This window comes from Crotalus tigris, unplaced genomic scaffold (genome assembly GCF_016545835.1).
Source record: "Crotalus tigris isolate CLP2741 ecotype Arizona unplaced genomic scaffold, ASM1654583v1 scf7180000018340.3345759, whole genome shotgun sequence".
Classification (NCBI taxonomy): Eukaryota; Metazoa; Chordata; class Lepidosauria; order Squamata; family Viperidae; genus Crotalus; species Crotalus tigris.
This window is the reverse complement of record NW_024096953.1, coordinates 2,718,890-2,733,885: the sequence shown is the minus strand read 5'-3', so window position 1 is coordinate 2,733,885 and position 14,996 is coordinate 2,718,890. Positions and strand designations below refer to the sequence as shown.

The window sequence follows — 14,996 nt, the reverse complement described above, 5'->3', positions numbered from 1 at the left end:
TGACTGATCAAACGGATGAGCGTTCCTGGGTTACCACAATTGTTTTTGCTACACTTTGAACCTGACCTGTTCCTCTCCAGGTTAGTTATTTGGAACAAGGCTGACCTCATTGCTTTCGTCTTTTTTCTCCACCAGAAATAGGGATCTACCCGACCGTCATCACGGAATCCAGCGGCCTGATCACCGTCCGCAGCATGCTTTCGTCCCGTGTCACCAAAGAGGATCGCGAGGCTGAGTTTCACTGCCAAGTCAATTATACCCTGATGGGGACAAACAAGACTGCTGTGTCAGAGAGCTTCAAAATTAACGTTTTTTGTAAGTCTGGACTCAGCACTTGGGTTGGGTGGGGTCCATAGGAGGCGGGGCTTGGTAAAGCTGGCAACTGACGTAGGTAATCCTCAACTTATGATTACAATAAGGACCGGAATTTCAGTCACAAGTCATTGCGGTCGTAAGCTGAGTCACCTGTCTCTGGAACTGATTGGATGACCGTTTTTATCACAGTCCTAAGTTGAGTCTCCCCAATTGTAGGTCAAGTCATGTGATCATAAGTCAAGTTGTGCATGCAAATCCAGCTTCCCCATGGTGTTTTCCATCAGAAACTGGCAAAAATAAATCCCATGAATTGTGATCACAGGACCACACAACGCTGCAACCAGTTATAAATGTGAACCAGTGCTGCCACCTGCTGAATTATAGAGATTATTAATTGGTTTTCATGCACACACAAAATATTGTTTGTATGACAACCAATCAATACTGATTATATTTATATATGTATATATGCAAACAATGAAAACAAACATTTGTTTATTTCTATCCAGTTTTCAAGATAATGATTTCCCAAGGCAGCTTTCACTGCATGTAAAATTCAACGAAGATCCCCCCCCCCAAAAAAAAGTTACCTAAAATCTTTCCCAGGGGACATTCAATGGGGCACCTGAAATAAATCATAGGAGGAGACTGGGGTCCAGAATGAAAACTAGTCAGGGAAATCTGAATATTTTTACTAAACTTCCCATCCCCAGCCTTGCTAAGGAAGCCAAGGTGGACCTCAAACCCCATAATCCATGGCAGCTTATTGCAGAAGACGGATGGTTTTGCTCTGCTTTTCTCGTAGATGCCACCAAGAACCTCAGTTTTATACTGGACCAACCTAACCAAGAGTTGAAGGAAGGAGACAACGTGACCTTGGTCTGTGAAGGTGATGGGAATCCACCTCCTGAATACACTTTATTCAAGACAGAGGTGAGCTTCTTATCCCAGACCCCACTCCAACTTTGCCACACATCTTGCTAAACCATGGAATGACTAACTATAAGCAAATCAGGTAAGATTGTACGAATGCAGCCTTCCCAGTTTGACGGAGCTGCTTATACATGTCAGACACACCCTGTTGAATGAAACCTTTTCATGGAGATCTAGCTCTGCTCCTACCCTTTCTCTCTCTCCTTTTATTTATTTTGTTTATTTATTATATCTGGGCAAAATACTGTCATCAAATTGTGACTGCAAGGTCGAAAAACAAAGGATCCAACATATGGAATCAGAGGGCCACAATAGAGCCCATAATGGAAATTTTTCTGATTTCCTGGCTGTGACAAAGAAAGCGAAAAATTGTATTTGCAATCTAGACATACATTTCTAATATTATAGGTTTTATGTTTCATATTTTGTATTTTTTATCTCTTGGGTTTTTATCAAAATGTGATGTAGGTAGGTAGGTAGGTAGGTAGGTAGGTAGGTAAGTAGATAGATAGATAGATAGATAGATAGATAGATAGATAGATAGATAGATAGATAGATAGATAGATAGATTTATATGCTATTCATCTCCCTGTCAAACAACTCTGAGTGCTTTAAAAATGTCGTAAAAACAGAGCTACAGACATTAAAACATTAAGGAATAAACAGTATTTAATTAAGTTAAAAACCAGAATGCTGAGGGAGGGAGGTGGGGGTCTCCTTCCTAGTCCACTAACCACCTCTTTTGCCCTAAACAGGACACACAATACTTGTCCCCAGATGGGAAGCTGTCATTTCCCAGCGTCATGAGAAACGACAGTGGTCTCTACTGGTGCAAAGCCCTGGATCTGCACACTTTTGACGAATTAATCGCTTCGGTGGATCTCATGGTAAACTGTGAGTAGCTCTCCCCTCCCAGTGGTCATTTCTGATTTCAAAGGACAGGGACAAGGCTGGCTTCTTACTGGGAATTTATAGTTCTAATCCCAAATTATGTCCCTTTCTTTCGATCAGAGATATACACTGCTGGAATTCCAGGAAGGTTTCTAGATTGTTGTAGGCACTTCGAAAGTCTGTCCCTTTTGAGGCTAAGTAAAGATTAGGCTCAGGGTTAAGCCTGTTTCTCTCCTCCAGACCTCGATGTGCCCACCATCTTCCCAGCTGGAACCCAGGAACCAGTGGAAGGAGAAGACCTGGTCCTAACTTGCTCCACCACAGGATCTGGACCCTTGAAATTCCAGTGGCAGAAGGTAATGCTGTTGGTGGTGGTGGTACCCAGTGGGGTGGCTAGGTGGCTTTGGGGCAAAGGTGGGCTGTACTTGACAATTATGGAGGGAAAGGTGGTGGTGAGCAGGGCATGGATGCAAGATGGGTGGGGTTCACTTTCATTTTGTGAAAGATGGGAGGAAGTTGTGAGCTGGAAAAGGAGAGGGAAAGAGACAAAATTCTCAGGAGGAAAGGAATAAAAAAAATCTAAGGAAAGGGGACCACAGGGTGATTTTTTTTCATTCTAGAAAGGGAAGCTCATTGCAGACGGTGCCGTCCTGAACTTGACTTCCATCACCTACGAGAAAATGGGCAATTATACCTGTGTGGTGACAATGCCAGACTTCTCCGATTGGGTGCGCTCCCGGCACATTTTTGTTGCTGTTCGAGGTAGGACCATAGGGCACCCAGTAGCTCCCAGCCCCTTTTCCCTTGGGCACTTCTTGGACCATAAGGCAGTGCCCAGCATCTGCCCTTTCTCCCCTTTCAGCAAAGCCCCAAAAGGTGCTTCTGAAGCAGAATCTGAGCGTGCGGGAAGGGGAGGTGGTGGATCTAACCTGCAGCTTCTACTCGGTGCCTCGAATGAACATCTCCTGGAGTACAAGTAACGGCACGGTAAATGGGTCCCTCTGGCCTCCCGCCTTGGCCAAGTTCATTCACAGAGGGATATTTCTCTCTTACCGACACACATACACAGAGAGAATTCTGCTTTCCAAAACATTTGTTTCTCCTGCCCACACTGGCTAAGATTATGTCAGCCGTAGACCAACCTTTATCCTCATTTTCTTTCATTTCTTTATTTCTCTTCTTTGCAGTTCTCTAGAATGGGGTAAAACAGCATTTCCAAATCTCGGCAGCTTTAAGATGTATGGACTTTAATTCCCAGAATCCCCTAGCTGGCTGGGGGATTCTAGGAATTGAAATCCACACCTCTTAAAGCTGCCAAGATTGGGGGATTATATTGTCTGTTAGCCGGATAATTCTTCCAAAACAGACCCAAACTGGAGTAGGGGTGTAAAGAGAATCCAAAAAAGAAAAATTGGCTTCAAAATTGGAATGGATCTAGCTTGGACTCTTGAGAAAAATATTCCAGTGTGCAAATAATACCCCCTGGTCATTGGTGTCCCAAGTGAGAATTTTGAGCTGGTTTGTTGATAATCCCTTCACTTGTTTTCTTGGCGGTCCCCGGTATTCTCAGCAGTCCTCAAAGACAATAATTGAAAAGAGCAGGGGAATAAATACTGCTAGTTTCAGAGGCATCACCTATACAAGTACTCCTTGATTTACAACCACAATTGAGCCGGAAATTATGGCCATAAGTCATGATACTTGTAACCAGGCTTGGGTTTTTTTTGTGTCATTCCCTGAGTGAACGCTGCAGTCATTAAGCGAATCCATTGTTTTCTCCGGACTGGGTTTGGCCAGAAAATTGGAAATAAATACCAATTTCTGACAAAAACATAAATTCTAGTCAAGTGATTGTGGGGCGCTGCAAGTGACCCTAAATACAGTATGATTGCTGAGCATCCAAAATGCAGTCACATGACCATGAGGGGAGAGGAATGACATCAGAATTTTGAAACTGGGTTGCAAGTCTGTCGAAATTTCGACTGGTCGCTAAGTGACTGATCATAAACCAAGGACTATCTTTAAGGCTCCATTTCCTGGGACTGCTGGTCATAATTTCTCGCCTTCTTTCTATTTAATAATAACAACTAACCCACTGTTGAATTCCCTTCAACAAAATAGGAACTGTTCCATCTTTTTTTAAAGGTGCACACATCCAGACGGAAATACCACCACAATAGCACTCTCTCCGTGTTGGTCACCAAGGAAATCCTCAAATCAGGCCTCAACTGCAGTGGTGAAAATGAGTGGGGGTCAGAGAATCAGCACTTCCCACTCCGTAAGTGGTTCCCCCTCCCCTTGGAGCGTCCCCTCTGCAAGAAAAAGGTCTTGATGGCTCAAAGAGTTTACTCAGTGTGTCTCTTCTTCCTTTCAAGGGCTGAAAACCAAAGACCATCCTGACAAAACGGGTAAGTGCTTCTCCGTTAGACACTATCCAAAAAGCATTGCAGCAGGAACTCCACTGCAGCTGTGTTCTTGGCTTTGGGGGGCACCTTCCCTGCAGACGCCCCATTTGTAACTCACAAAAGAGGCTTTGGTGAAGAGTTTTGCGTGCCAGCTGGGGAATTCTGGGAGTTGAAGTTCGCATATCTTAAAAGTTCCGTCATAAGTCGTGCCAATTGTAAAAGGAAGGTCAGGCATGTGATCAACCTGATTTTTGAGGTCATTAAGCAAATACTGCGGTCGTAAAGTGGCTGCAGTGGTGCCACAATTGCTGTTTTGGGCTGGTTTTGTCAAAAACGAGAAACGAACGCCAGTTTTCAACAAGTCTATTGTAAGACACAGTCACGCGATTGTGGGACGCTGCAAACGGCTATAAATGCAGCCATTGTTGGGTGCCCGACATTTGGTCACATGATCACGAGATGGGTCATCTGTTGGAACTTTGAGACCAGGTCATAAGTACCCCCAGGAAGGTCCAGCATAAGTTTGAATGGTCACTAAGTGAGCAGTCATTAAGACAAAGATTACCTGTACTCTATACACGAAAGCTTGATCCCTTCTTGACCAGGCTGAACTTGATCCATGCCTGTGTTGCATTTGACACAACTCTCAAGCAGTGCCACTGGCAAGGATCCCACCTGGACGCTTGTTTTAGGGGGATCTCCAGCCTACCCTGGGACATCTGATATGGCTTTTCCTTCTGCCGAGCCCCCCCAAACGGAGGCTAGTGCAGGAGACCTGAGCAAGGCTCCTTTCCCAAACGCTGCCCCTTGTTCATGCGTCAAGTGGAACCCCGCCAAGATCAGATGTTCCATTCCATGTCTGCCTCCTTTCCTTTCAAGAGACCATAACGCAGGACAGCAAAGGAGTGATCATCGTGGCAGTCATCGTCTTCCTGCTGGTCTTCGCCATCCTGGGTGCCGTCCTTTACTTCCTGCACAAGAAAGGCAAGCTGGCTTGCGGACGGTCCGGCAAACAAGAAATGTAAGTCGGGAACATTTCCTGGGAAATTCCCCTTTGGCTGTCCGAGGCCACATGCTTCCTGATCTCATCTCACCCAGCAACAGCTGGCTTCTGAATGCAGGGGAGAGGGGTGGGCGGGTGGCTTGATTGGCTTCTGCTCCCTTGCCCCCCCTCCCACATCAGCAATGGGGAACCTCCACATTCCCCCTAATCCCTAATGGTCTGTGAGGACAGCCTTGGTACAGGAAGGAAAGTCAAAGCCTGGACAACTCTTGTCCAACAGCTATCTCAGTGGGAACCGTGGGAAGCATTAACCAGAGGGAAACAGGAAAGTAGAGGAATACTTTCAGACTTACAAGATTGACAACAGCCCTTCAGAGTTGTCTAGAGAAGGAGCACCAACCACATGTACAACCTTTATTGTAAGCTTACCACAACAGAATAGCAATAGCAATATGAGCTGAGGTGGCGCAGCAGTTAGAGTGCAGTACTGCAGGCCACTTTAGCTGACTGTGTTCAGCAGGTCAGCGGTTCAAATCTCACCAGCTCAAGGTTGACTCAGCCTTCCATCCTTCCGGGGTAGGTAAAATGAGGACCCAGATTGTTGGGGGCAATGTAAATATATATATATACACATTGCTTACTGGTGCACACCGCTTAGAGAGTGCTTGCACTTAAAAGCGGTATATAAGTCTCATAAATAAATAAATAAATAAATAGCACTTATATACCACTTCACAGCACTCTCTAAGCAGTTTACAGAGGCAGCACATTGACCCAACAATCTGGGCTCTCATTTTACTGACCTCAGAAGGATGGAAGGCTGAGTCAAGCTTGGAGAATCTTGCAAGTTTGGAAGCACTTTTCCCCTCCGATAGTTTTAATTTTGCCAAAACTAGGGAGGATCCCTTCTGAAATGCTTCCTGCCCGTTTCTCCTTCTGTGGACCAAGATGCCTTTTGTTGAGTCTGCGATTCTTCCTCCTTCCATCTCCTGAGGTCGTTCCCACAGGCCTTTACATTAACCAAGTGTCCAAACTGAGCAAAAGTGCCTCTTGTGGGTCTTTTCACCTGGATTAAGCAACTCTGCCCTGCCCCTCCCCCTCTGACCTGCAGCATGCCCCCTCCCCTAACAACCCCCTTCCCCAGAGCCCCATCTGGATCTGTCTCAACACTATCACACTCCTTCCTCCTCCTCCTCCTCCTCTTCAGCACGAGGCCCGAAGCACATAAAGACGAGATTGTAGTTGAAGTAAAATCAGATAAACTTCCTGAAGAGGCGGGTCTTCTGCAGGGTGCCAACGGTGAGAAGAGATCGCCAGGTGACCAGGTAGGCAGCTCCTGCAACTGAAAAGGTGGGGGGTTGCTTTCCTTCAGGGCCCTCCATCGGTGTATCCTGGGGGGGGAGCAACTTTCATCCATCGTCCCCCTCCAGATCGTTGCTACCATTTGGGGTGCAGATGGGCTGTCAGCAAACAGTTCCTTCTTAGTGGACTGAATCCCCTTTTCTCATTATTATTAAATTTATTTGCTGCCCATCTCGCTACAACACAACTCTGGGCAGCTTACAGGATTAAAAAAAAAGATTAAAATCCTCAACAATACGTATTCCTAATCCAATAAAATGATAACACTGACAATACCGTCAATACTTGCTCCAATGATCAGAAACCCAAACACTCATTCCTCCTTTGCAATTCACTTCAGTTGCATCGTGGCTTGGATGCTACTGGGCAATTTAATATGTAGTCCTCGGCTTACACCAGAATTGGAACAGGAATGCCTGTTGCTAAGCAAAGGCAGTCATGCCCAATTTTAGAACCCTTTTTTTTTTGCCATGGTGGATAAGCAAATCACTGCCATCATGCAGCCATTAAGTGACTTTGCTTGTTGGAAGCCAGCTGCGAAGGTCAGAGGTGACCTCAGGATGCTGCAACTGTTGTAAATACATGCCGCTTGCCGTGCCTGAATTTTTATCACAACTGTGGGGGTGCTGTGGTGGTTGTGAGCGCAAAGACTGATGGTAAGTCACTTGTTTCGGCACCATTGCAACTTCAGATGCTAAACAAATGGCTGTGGACTACCGACAGAGCGCAAAGCACAAAGCACTTTCCTCTGTGAGCTGCTAGCCCAGGGCTTCTCAACTTCAACTTTTAAGAAGGTGTGTGGATTTCAACTCCCGGAATTCCCTGGCCAGCATTCTGGAGAATTCTGCGAGTTGAAGCCCACACATCTTAAAAAGTCACCCAAGTTGAGAAATACTGTTCTTCCCATCTCTGTTTGGGACTGCAGTTCTCCTTTGCACCCACAAAGGTGGGCCTTTGCCCTGAAGCCCTATCTTTCTGCAGTCACCTCACCCTGGCACCCACTCTGGCTGGGATCATGGAACAGGTTGGAGAAAAACTAGCTGGCCTTTTTGCCCAGCGCGGCGGGTTTTCTTTAGGGCTGTGCCGTGGGAATCCAGGCAGTTTGGTTTCTTTACCCCACAGGGTGCAAATGCAGGTTTGACGTTAGAGCAGGAAACAGGTTGAGCCCATTCCGCAGACGTGCCTCGCTTCAGCATCTCCCTGGACTGCAGCTTCACTGCTTCTTTTGAACCCAGAGCCAGCTTGGCAACCTTCTGTCCTCTCCTTTCCAGTGAAGGAAGAGTGGGTCGTTTGCAAGAGTCCCAAAAAATAGCCAGCATGTGCTTTTTTTTGCCGTCTTGAAACTTGTCACTTGCTCTCGTTCACACAACTGCTCCCTGTGCTAGCAAGAAATCACTCTGGGTGAATTGGGATCTTTAAAAAAAAAAAAAGGCATGCTTTTCTGGATCCTAATGCAAGATCTTCCTCTCTTGGCTCTCAAAGGGAGAGAAATACATCGATCTGAGGAACTGAAGAGAGCAGGCCGTTTTCTTCAAATTTTCTCCTGCCCGCTCTAAAACATTCACCCCACCCCGTCATTCAGAAACGAAGTAACCAACAACGCACAGATGGACCCAGTACAGGATATTCTGCAATCTTGCCTTCTGTCTTTTCAAGGAGGATGTGATTTTTTTTTCAAAGAAGACAATAAGGAAAGGTGGTTTGATCCATTGTAATTTCAGAGCATTTGTGTTAAGAGGGTGGGCAGATCTGTGCTGTTCTGTTGTATGTTATGTGTTTGCATTCCGGGTTTTAGAAAAGAAGGGAACAAAAGGTTTAAGTAGGCACAATTTAATACTGGACAAGCCAGTCAGTTCAGAATTAGAACGGTTACACCATTAACACCCAATTTGTAAAGCTGGAGCACAGGATAATGGGTAAGCGGCTTTGTTTCCGGTAAGGAGGTAAATCGCAATGTTCATTTAAAAAGCATATCCAAGATGGAGAATGGCTGAAGTTGAACAGAAGACGCGAGTCTCAAAAGTGAAAAAGGAAGAAGCACATCTGAAGTTTTTGTTTAAGGACACTCACCGGGGGAATTTGTTCGGTTAATAAGTGAAATGTTCTTTCCGTGGTTCTTACTTAGGATAGGAACAAGGCAATGCTTTTCAAACTTGGCAACTTTTAAGAATCCTGAAAGTTGAAATTGCCAAGTTTGAAAAGCACTAGAAGAGGAATTTTGTGTGTGTGTGTAAAAACTGTAGTCACATCTTATCAGAGATCTCCAGCTAGTCCCCTCTTCCCTCCAGTTCCAAAGAAATCCCTGCTCAAGTTCACAGCCACTGCCGTAATTTTTGCTAAGACCCTCAGCAGCGCCCACTTCTCCCTCGGCTGCAACAAGAGAAAAACGGGGATTGGAGACGCGGTTCTTGGGTTTCTGTCCAGCTGAGATCCTTGAAGGAAGAGGCAGCTGCCACCGCCAGAGACCAAATACAGAAGATGTGTTTGGCTGCTCTGGAGGGTTGATGGTCTTGAATGTTTTAGAACCTATCCTTGCTTGGAATGGACAAGATCCCTATGTGGAAATCAACTCATACCTCCTCCTTTTCCTTTCCCTCCTCTCCTTTCCTTCTCCTGGGATCTTCCTGGCTGCAGTTTCCTATTTTCACCTTTATAAAATTTGAAGCGGGGAGGAAAGACCTTATATAGCAGGGGTGTCCAACTAAGACTTGTGGACTTCAACTCTCAAGAATTCCCCCGTCAGCATGGCTGGCTGGGGAATAGCAATAGCACTTACACTTACATACCGCTTCACAGTGTTTTACAGCCCTCTCTAAGCGGTTTACAGCAGTGTTTCCCAAACTTGACAATTTTAAGGCATGAGGACTTCAACTCCCAGAATTCCACAGCCAGCGTTGCTGGCTGTGGAATTCTGGGAGTTGAAGTCCTCATGCCTTAAAATTGTCAAGTTTGGGAAACACTGGTTTACAGGATCAGCATATTGTCCTCCCTCAACAATCTGGGTCCTCATTTCACTGACCTCAGAAGGATGGAAGGCTGAGTCAACTTTCTGGGAATTGGAAGTCCACAGGTCTTAAGAGCTGTCAAGGGTGGACAACTCTACCATATAGTAAATATCTCGCTAGAAAACATATCTGGTTAAATGGGTTACCAAAACAGTGAGGGGCCGCTGTGCTTTACATGCAAGTCAGGAGATGCCAGAATGGAAAGCTTTTGTTGGAGATATACATATATTTTTTGTTGACGTGTGTAAATTTAAGAGTGTCTGAGTTCAGGGTTTTATATATATATACATATATATATAAATGAAAAATAAAGAAGCTAAAGAAGTAGTCAAGAATGGCCTCTTGTGTACATGGAGACTGGAAAAAGGAATGGGGAATGGCTTCGGTTATTTTAAATCAGCTGTGTTAAGAGGAGGGAGAGAGAGGTCTCCCGGTGCAAGTGTGTCTGTTCACTAGAAGGGGGCCTCACCCATTATCAAACAATGCACAATAGACAAAAGCTTGGCCTTTGTGTGCGGCCATCAAGTCTACAAGCAAAGTCTAGACAGGGTTGTTCAACCTCAGGAACTTTAAGGTGCTTGGACTTCAACTCCCAGTGTTCCCCAAGCCAGCATGGTTGACTCAAGAAATTCTGGGAGCTGAAGTCCACAAGTCTTAAAAAGTTGACAAATTTGGAGTGCTCTTGTCTAGAGTCATGGGTCTAATTTTCACTGATGCGAAACTGCTGGAAAAATCATTCTCAGGGAACCCCTACAACTGGGGTGCCCCTGAACCTCAGCCTGGTGGAAGGGGTTCCCTATCACAAGAACTGACATTGACATCAAACAAGCCATGTGCTACAACAAAGAAATTTATTTAAAAATAAAACTTTTCCTTTTGTTTCTCTTTTTATCGACACACATGAAATTCCCTAAAGGCCCCCACCCCTCCCACCAAGCTCTTCAGTGGGCCCCTTACCAGAATGAAAAATAAAAAATAAATAACATTAGTATAACCTCTAAAACATTAACAATGCATCTGCAAAATAAAACAAAAACCCGAGGACTTTAGCCCAAATGAATCTTAAAGCTCGGCTATTCTGTAAGAATATTTACCTTCTGTTCTTACTCTTTACATGTCTGAAAGGATTAAATACTGCTAATATATTTTTTTATATTAATGATATTATAACTTTTAAAATAGTCAGTGAAAATCTGATTCTTTTTTTTTTTCTTAGACACCAATATTACATTGGTTCTCGACCTTCAGGAGAAATAAAGCTACTTATTATTAACCACTCTTTTCTACCCAGCAAAGATAACTTATAGTTTAGTGTAACCTCTTCCCGGATCGCAGTTTCAGTCCAAAAAAGAAAAAGGGGGGAAGTCTTGATCATTGGGTGGGAATGTCATCCAAGATTAATTCCACTATTCCAAAATCTGCTCCAAGCTACCGATAATGTCCCTCAATGCAACTGCATGCCTGGAATGTAGGAGGCCACATTTTTAAGGAAAGAGATCCATTGTGAACCAAACAGGCACTGAACATTTAATCCACAGGAAACTCCTTGTCCAGACAGACAGACAGACACACACACACACACACGAGAAATGGGAACGTCCAAGCAGTGCTCAAGAAGCAATGCTAGTAGACCATTTCTGCCCCTTCAGTGGCCAAAAGCAAAAAAAAAATGCCCCCCAAATTGGCCCAAGGCAGGCTCTGGGCCAAGGATTGACAACTTTGGCAACTTGAAGACTTGTGGACTTCAATTCCCAGAATTCCCCAGCCAGCTGTGCTGGCTGGGGAATTCTGGGAGTTGAAGTCCACAGGTCTTCAAGTTGCCAAGGTTGGACACTGCTGCTTTAGACACACCTTGAAAGAGCCAACTGGATTTTGCTTCCGGACCAGTAGACTCCGTTTCAAGAAGGAAACCAACAATGGAGGAGTTGGGGGTCCCCATAGCTACGTTAAAGTTGTCCAGCAGCACTCCCATCACCTTCAAGTACAGCTTTGGGCAGGAAACACCAGCCTTTCGTTGGTAGTAATGAAGAAGCTAACAAGGGAGAGCTAGTTGTGGCTGTTGCTCATGCCAGCGGGTGGCCAACCGCTGGCTCCTTCCTTCCTTCCTTCCAAACTACGATACCCCAGGAGAAGCTGCAGGGCTCTGCAGTCAAGTTTCAAACTATGATACCCCAGGAGAAGCTGCAGGGCTCTGCAGTCAAGTTTCAAACCTAGTTTCAGGTTCGTCCTTGGGGAGAACAGCGTTTTCCCTATTGAAAAGGCACTCTATATTTGGCTTTCGGTAAAATAAATCAACACTTTCCCCCCCCCCCAAAAAAAAAGAGATGGGGGAAGGAGGGAGGTGGGGTGGAGGAAAGTCAGATGTAAAAGCAGCAGGGGACATTCCCTCCCCCCAAAGAAGTGTTTTGGCCTGTACTTCCCTAGTGTTTGCTGGACTATGACATTCATGGGAAGATGCCTGAAAAAAAAAATGTCCTAGTGAAATTTAAGATGTGAAAAGGAAATGAAGGAACACATGGAGAGGAATCCGGTCGGCTAGGCGGCAATGGCAGTGCTGGCTCTGCTCTGTCTAATCCACGGCACGGCACCCGCCGGAAAACAAAGGCCTGTCCTTGTGAGGATGTGGGCTGATACAATGCGTGCATCTCACTTCCAGCAAGGAGTGTCAACAATTCCCCCGGGATCACACCAAAAGCTTCTTCGGGGTTTTGCAAAGAACTCGAGAAACTGACTCCTGAACTGACCCAGATTTAACCACCATCCTGGAGAGAAACAGAAAAAGGTTCCACTAATTTTTAGGCTGGGGGGGGGGAGGGAGGGAGAGAGAAAAACAAACAAACAAAGCCACTGCAATTTTAAAAAATAAAAGTTCTCCTTGCAGCAGGGATGTAGAATTCCCCTGCTTCTAGGCGCCATCCCCATCTCCTTTGCACCCAGCCAGAGTCCCCTCCAGGAGGCCTTCAAGCTCAACAATTTTATCCTGAGTCACCAGCAGGCAGGAAGACTGGACTGGCACCGCCAACTTCCAAGGAGACTTGGAGATCCCCGTAAGGTCTTGGCCATCTTGATAGTGCCTCCCGCTACCCAGAGAAGACCTTCTTATACCTCCTGAGCAGAAAGCATCATTCCACAGAAACCCTCTTCTCCGGCCTCTTAGAATGAAAGCATCCTTGATTAGGGAGGAGGAATTAATGCTATTTAAACATGGAAGCCAATCATGCAGGGGACCTTGAGATGTCCGCTTTCATGCCAGGGTACATGCTCTCGCCCTGCAGGTGGTAAGAAAACTTGGGAAATAGATGAGGAAGGGTGGGGGGGAAGGGGGAGGACGCTTGCTGACTTTTCCCTAAACCAAAACAGCTTCCTCGTATCTCTTCCCTGAGAACCCAGGAAAAGTAACACCAAGAGCTTAAACCAGGGCACCGGAAAGTCAGTGTTTTATGGACATTGGTCTTCCAACAGACTTTCTTTTGTTCCTGATATAACAAGCCAGGAAAAAGAGTCTTTTAGGCTGTTCCATAGATGCCCGACACAAAATGGTTGCATTTTTACTACTGAGCAGGTAAGAGATTCCAGGGGGTGCTACATACACTTTTTTCTGCAAGTGTCTAAGGGACCATGCTTGTGGTTAACTTTTCATTAGAGTTTTATAGGCAAATGAGGGGATCTGGAAGAGCCGTAAGGCATCTAAAGGCTGCTAAGATGGGCAGCTCTGTTGACCGACCATAACATCAGGAACGTCCCGACAGCTGCTGTGGCCCAACCCAGCCCGGATCACCTCAACGCAGAAAAGATCGGGGGCTGCAAAGTAGGGAGCTTCGACTCCCCACCCGCCCAAACACCTTCCCCAATCCAACACGCGAGAGCTGTCAACATCCATCACGCCGTGGAGTCCAGTGTGCGGCAGGTAAAGTCGGCATCGGGAAGAGGTTGACTTCCAAAGGAGGACTGAACGTGACGGAGGAGACAGGGAAGAGGAGGGTGGGAAAACGGAAGGCGCTGAAACCTCCGGCTTCATCAAGAATCTGTACCCGACAGCAGAGGGTTCGAAAAGCCTGAGCCAAAACATACAGCAGCAAAGAGGCCCGCAGGGGGTACCCCAAACCACCAGGGATGTGGGGGTACCTTCAGCATCTGGGCCTCTGGTTGGGATTCACAGCACGAGACAAGTTGACCAAGCAGCCCTTCCCCGTATTCTAACGGCAAAGGAAACCGGCATCCAAAGTTTAGCAGGTCTGTTCTCTCCAATCAGAAAAGTGCAAGGAGGGGGGCGTTGGATGGGTGGGCAGAGAGAGAGAACCCAAACAGGGACAGGAGATTGTGGGAAGGACACACCTATCTGCTCCGCTTCACGCCGCTCAAACACCTGGACTTGCACAAAACCCTGATGACCGAATCTCAGCAGAGGCAGGCCCGGCTTTGCAGGGAAGTCCCTCAAGGAGCCGGTGCTCAACGCCAGGCCGATGCAGGCAAGAGACTGCCCAGGCAGGTGGACGCATGGGAGGAAGGCTCCAGGTAGGGCCGAAAGAGGTGCTATGTGGCCACGTGCGTGGGGGAAGAAATGGAGACAAATTCCCGGAGAATATTCTTGGCCATGTCAATGTTGTTGTGGGCGATGAGCAGGGCTTTCTGGATGTCCTGATAGGAGTAACCTTGGCTCATGAGATTCTCGATCTCGGAGGAGAGCTGCGGGGAGGCCGCGGGGACCGGTCCTGCTCCGCTGGCCTGCAGGCAGCTGCCCGCCTTCCGTTCAGAGTTTATTCTCCGAGGCAAAGGCTTCGGGGGCCTCTCGGGAACCTGGGAGACGTCCGAGGAGGCATCTGCAAGAGAAAGCAGCACGGGGCTGAGAGGAAGGGATTTTGGATCGGCAGCTTTCCTGCTCTCTTCTGGCGGCTCCTTTCTGGCCATTAACCTTCAGAGTTTCCAAAGCAGGAGAGAGCAGGGCAAGGAACAACGGAGGGGAAACTCATCAAGGAGAGAAGCAACCTGGAATTCAACCCGGAATTAAGGAGAAATGTCCTAACAGTGAGAATAAATGACCAGTGGAAGAGATTGCCTTCAGAAGTTGTGGAAGCTCTTGAG

The 14,996-nt window shown here is 46.5% G+C and overlaps 2 protein-coding genes across 3 annotated transcripts in view; one reads left to right on the top strand and one right to left on the bottom strand.

Moving 5' to 3' along the window:
- MCAM (melanoma cell adhesion molecule) overlaps window positions 1-9,719 on the top strand; it is a 29,568-nt gene extending 19,849 nt beyond the window's left edge. Inside the window, exons 6-16 of one of the 2 annotated variants that reach the window (XM_039350623.1) lie at window positions 136-315; window positions 1,121-1,248; window positions 2,004-2,142; window positions 2,380-2,495; window positions 2,760-2,901; window positions 3,002-3,126; window positions 4,285-4,417; window positions 4,515-4,547; window positions 5,424-5,565; window positions 6,755-6,872; window positions 8,392-9,719. In XM_039350623.1, coding sequence (XP_039206557.1) covers window positions 136-315; window positions 1,121-1,248; window positions 2,004-2,142; window positions 2,380-2,495; window positions 2,760-2,901; window positions 3,002-3,126; window positions 4,285-4,417; window positions 4,515-4,547; window positions 5,424-5,565; window positions 6,755-6,872; window positions 8,392-8,421 — 1,286 coding nt within the window. In that variant the 3' untranslated portion in view covers window positions 8,422-9,719. The other variant, XM_039350622.1, reaches the window with a different exon arrangement.
- Window positions 9,720-11,720: 2,001 nt separating this feature from the next.
- Window positions 11,721-14,996, bottom strand: part of CBL (Cbl proto-oncogene) — a 32,105-nt gene continuing 28,829 nt past the window's right edge. The window contains exon 16 of the mRNA XM_039350621.1: window positions 11,721-14,734. Within this exon, the coding sequence (XP_039206555.1) occupies window positions 14,448-14,734 (287 nt within the window). The 3' untranslated portion in view covers window positions 11,721-14,447. The remainder of the gene's footprint in view (window positions 14,735-14,996) is intronic.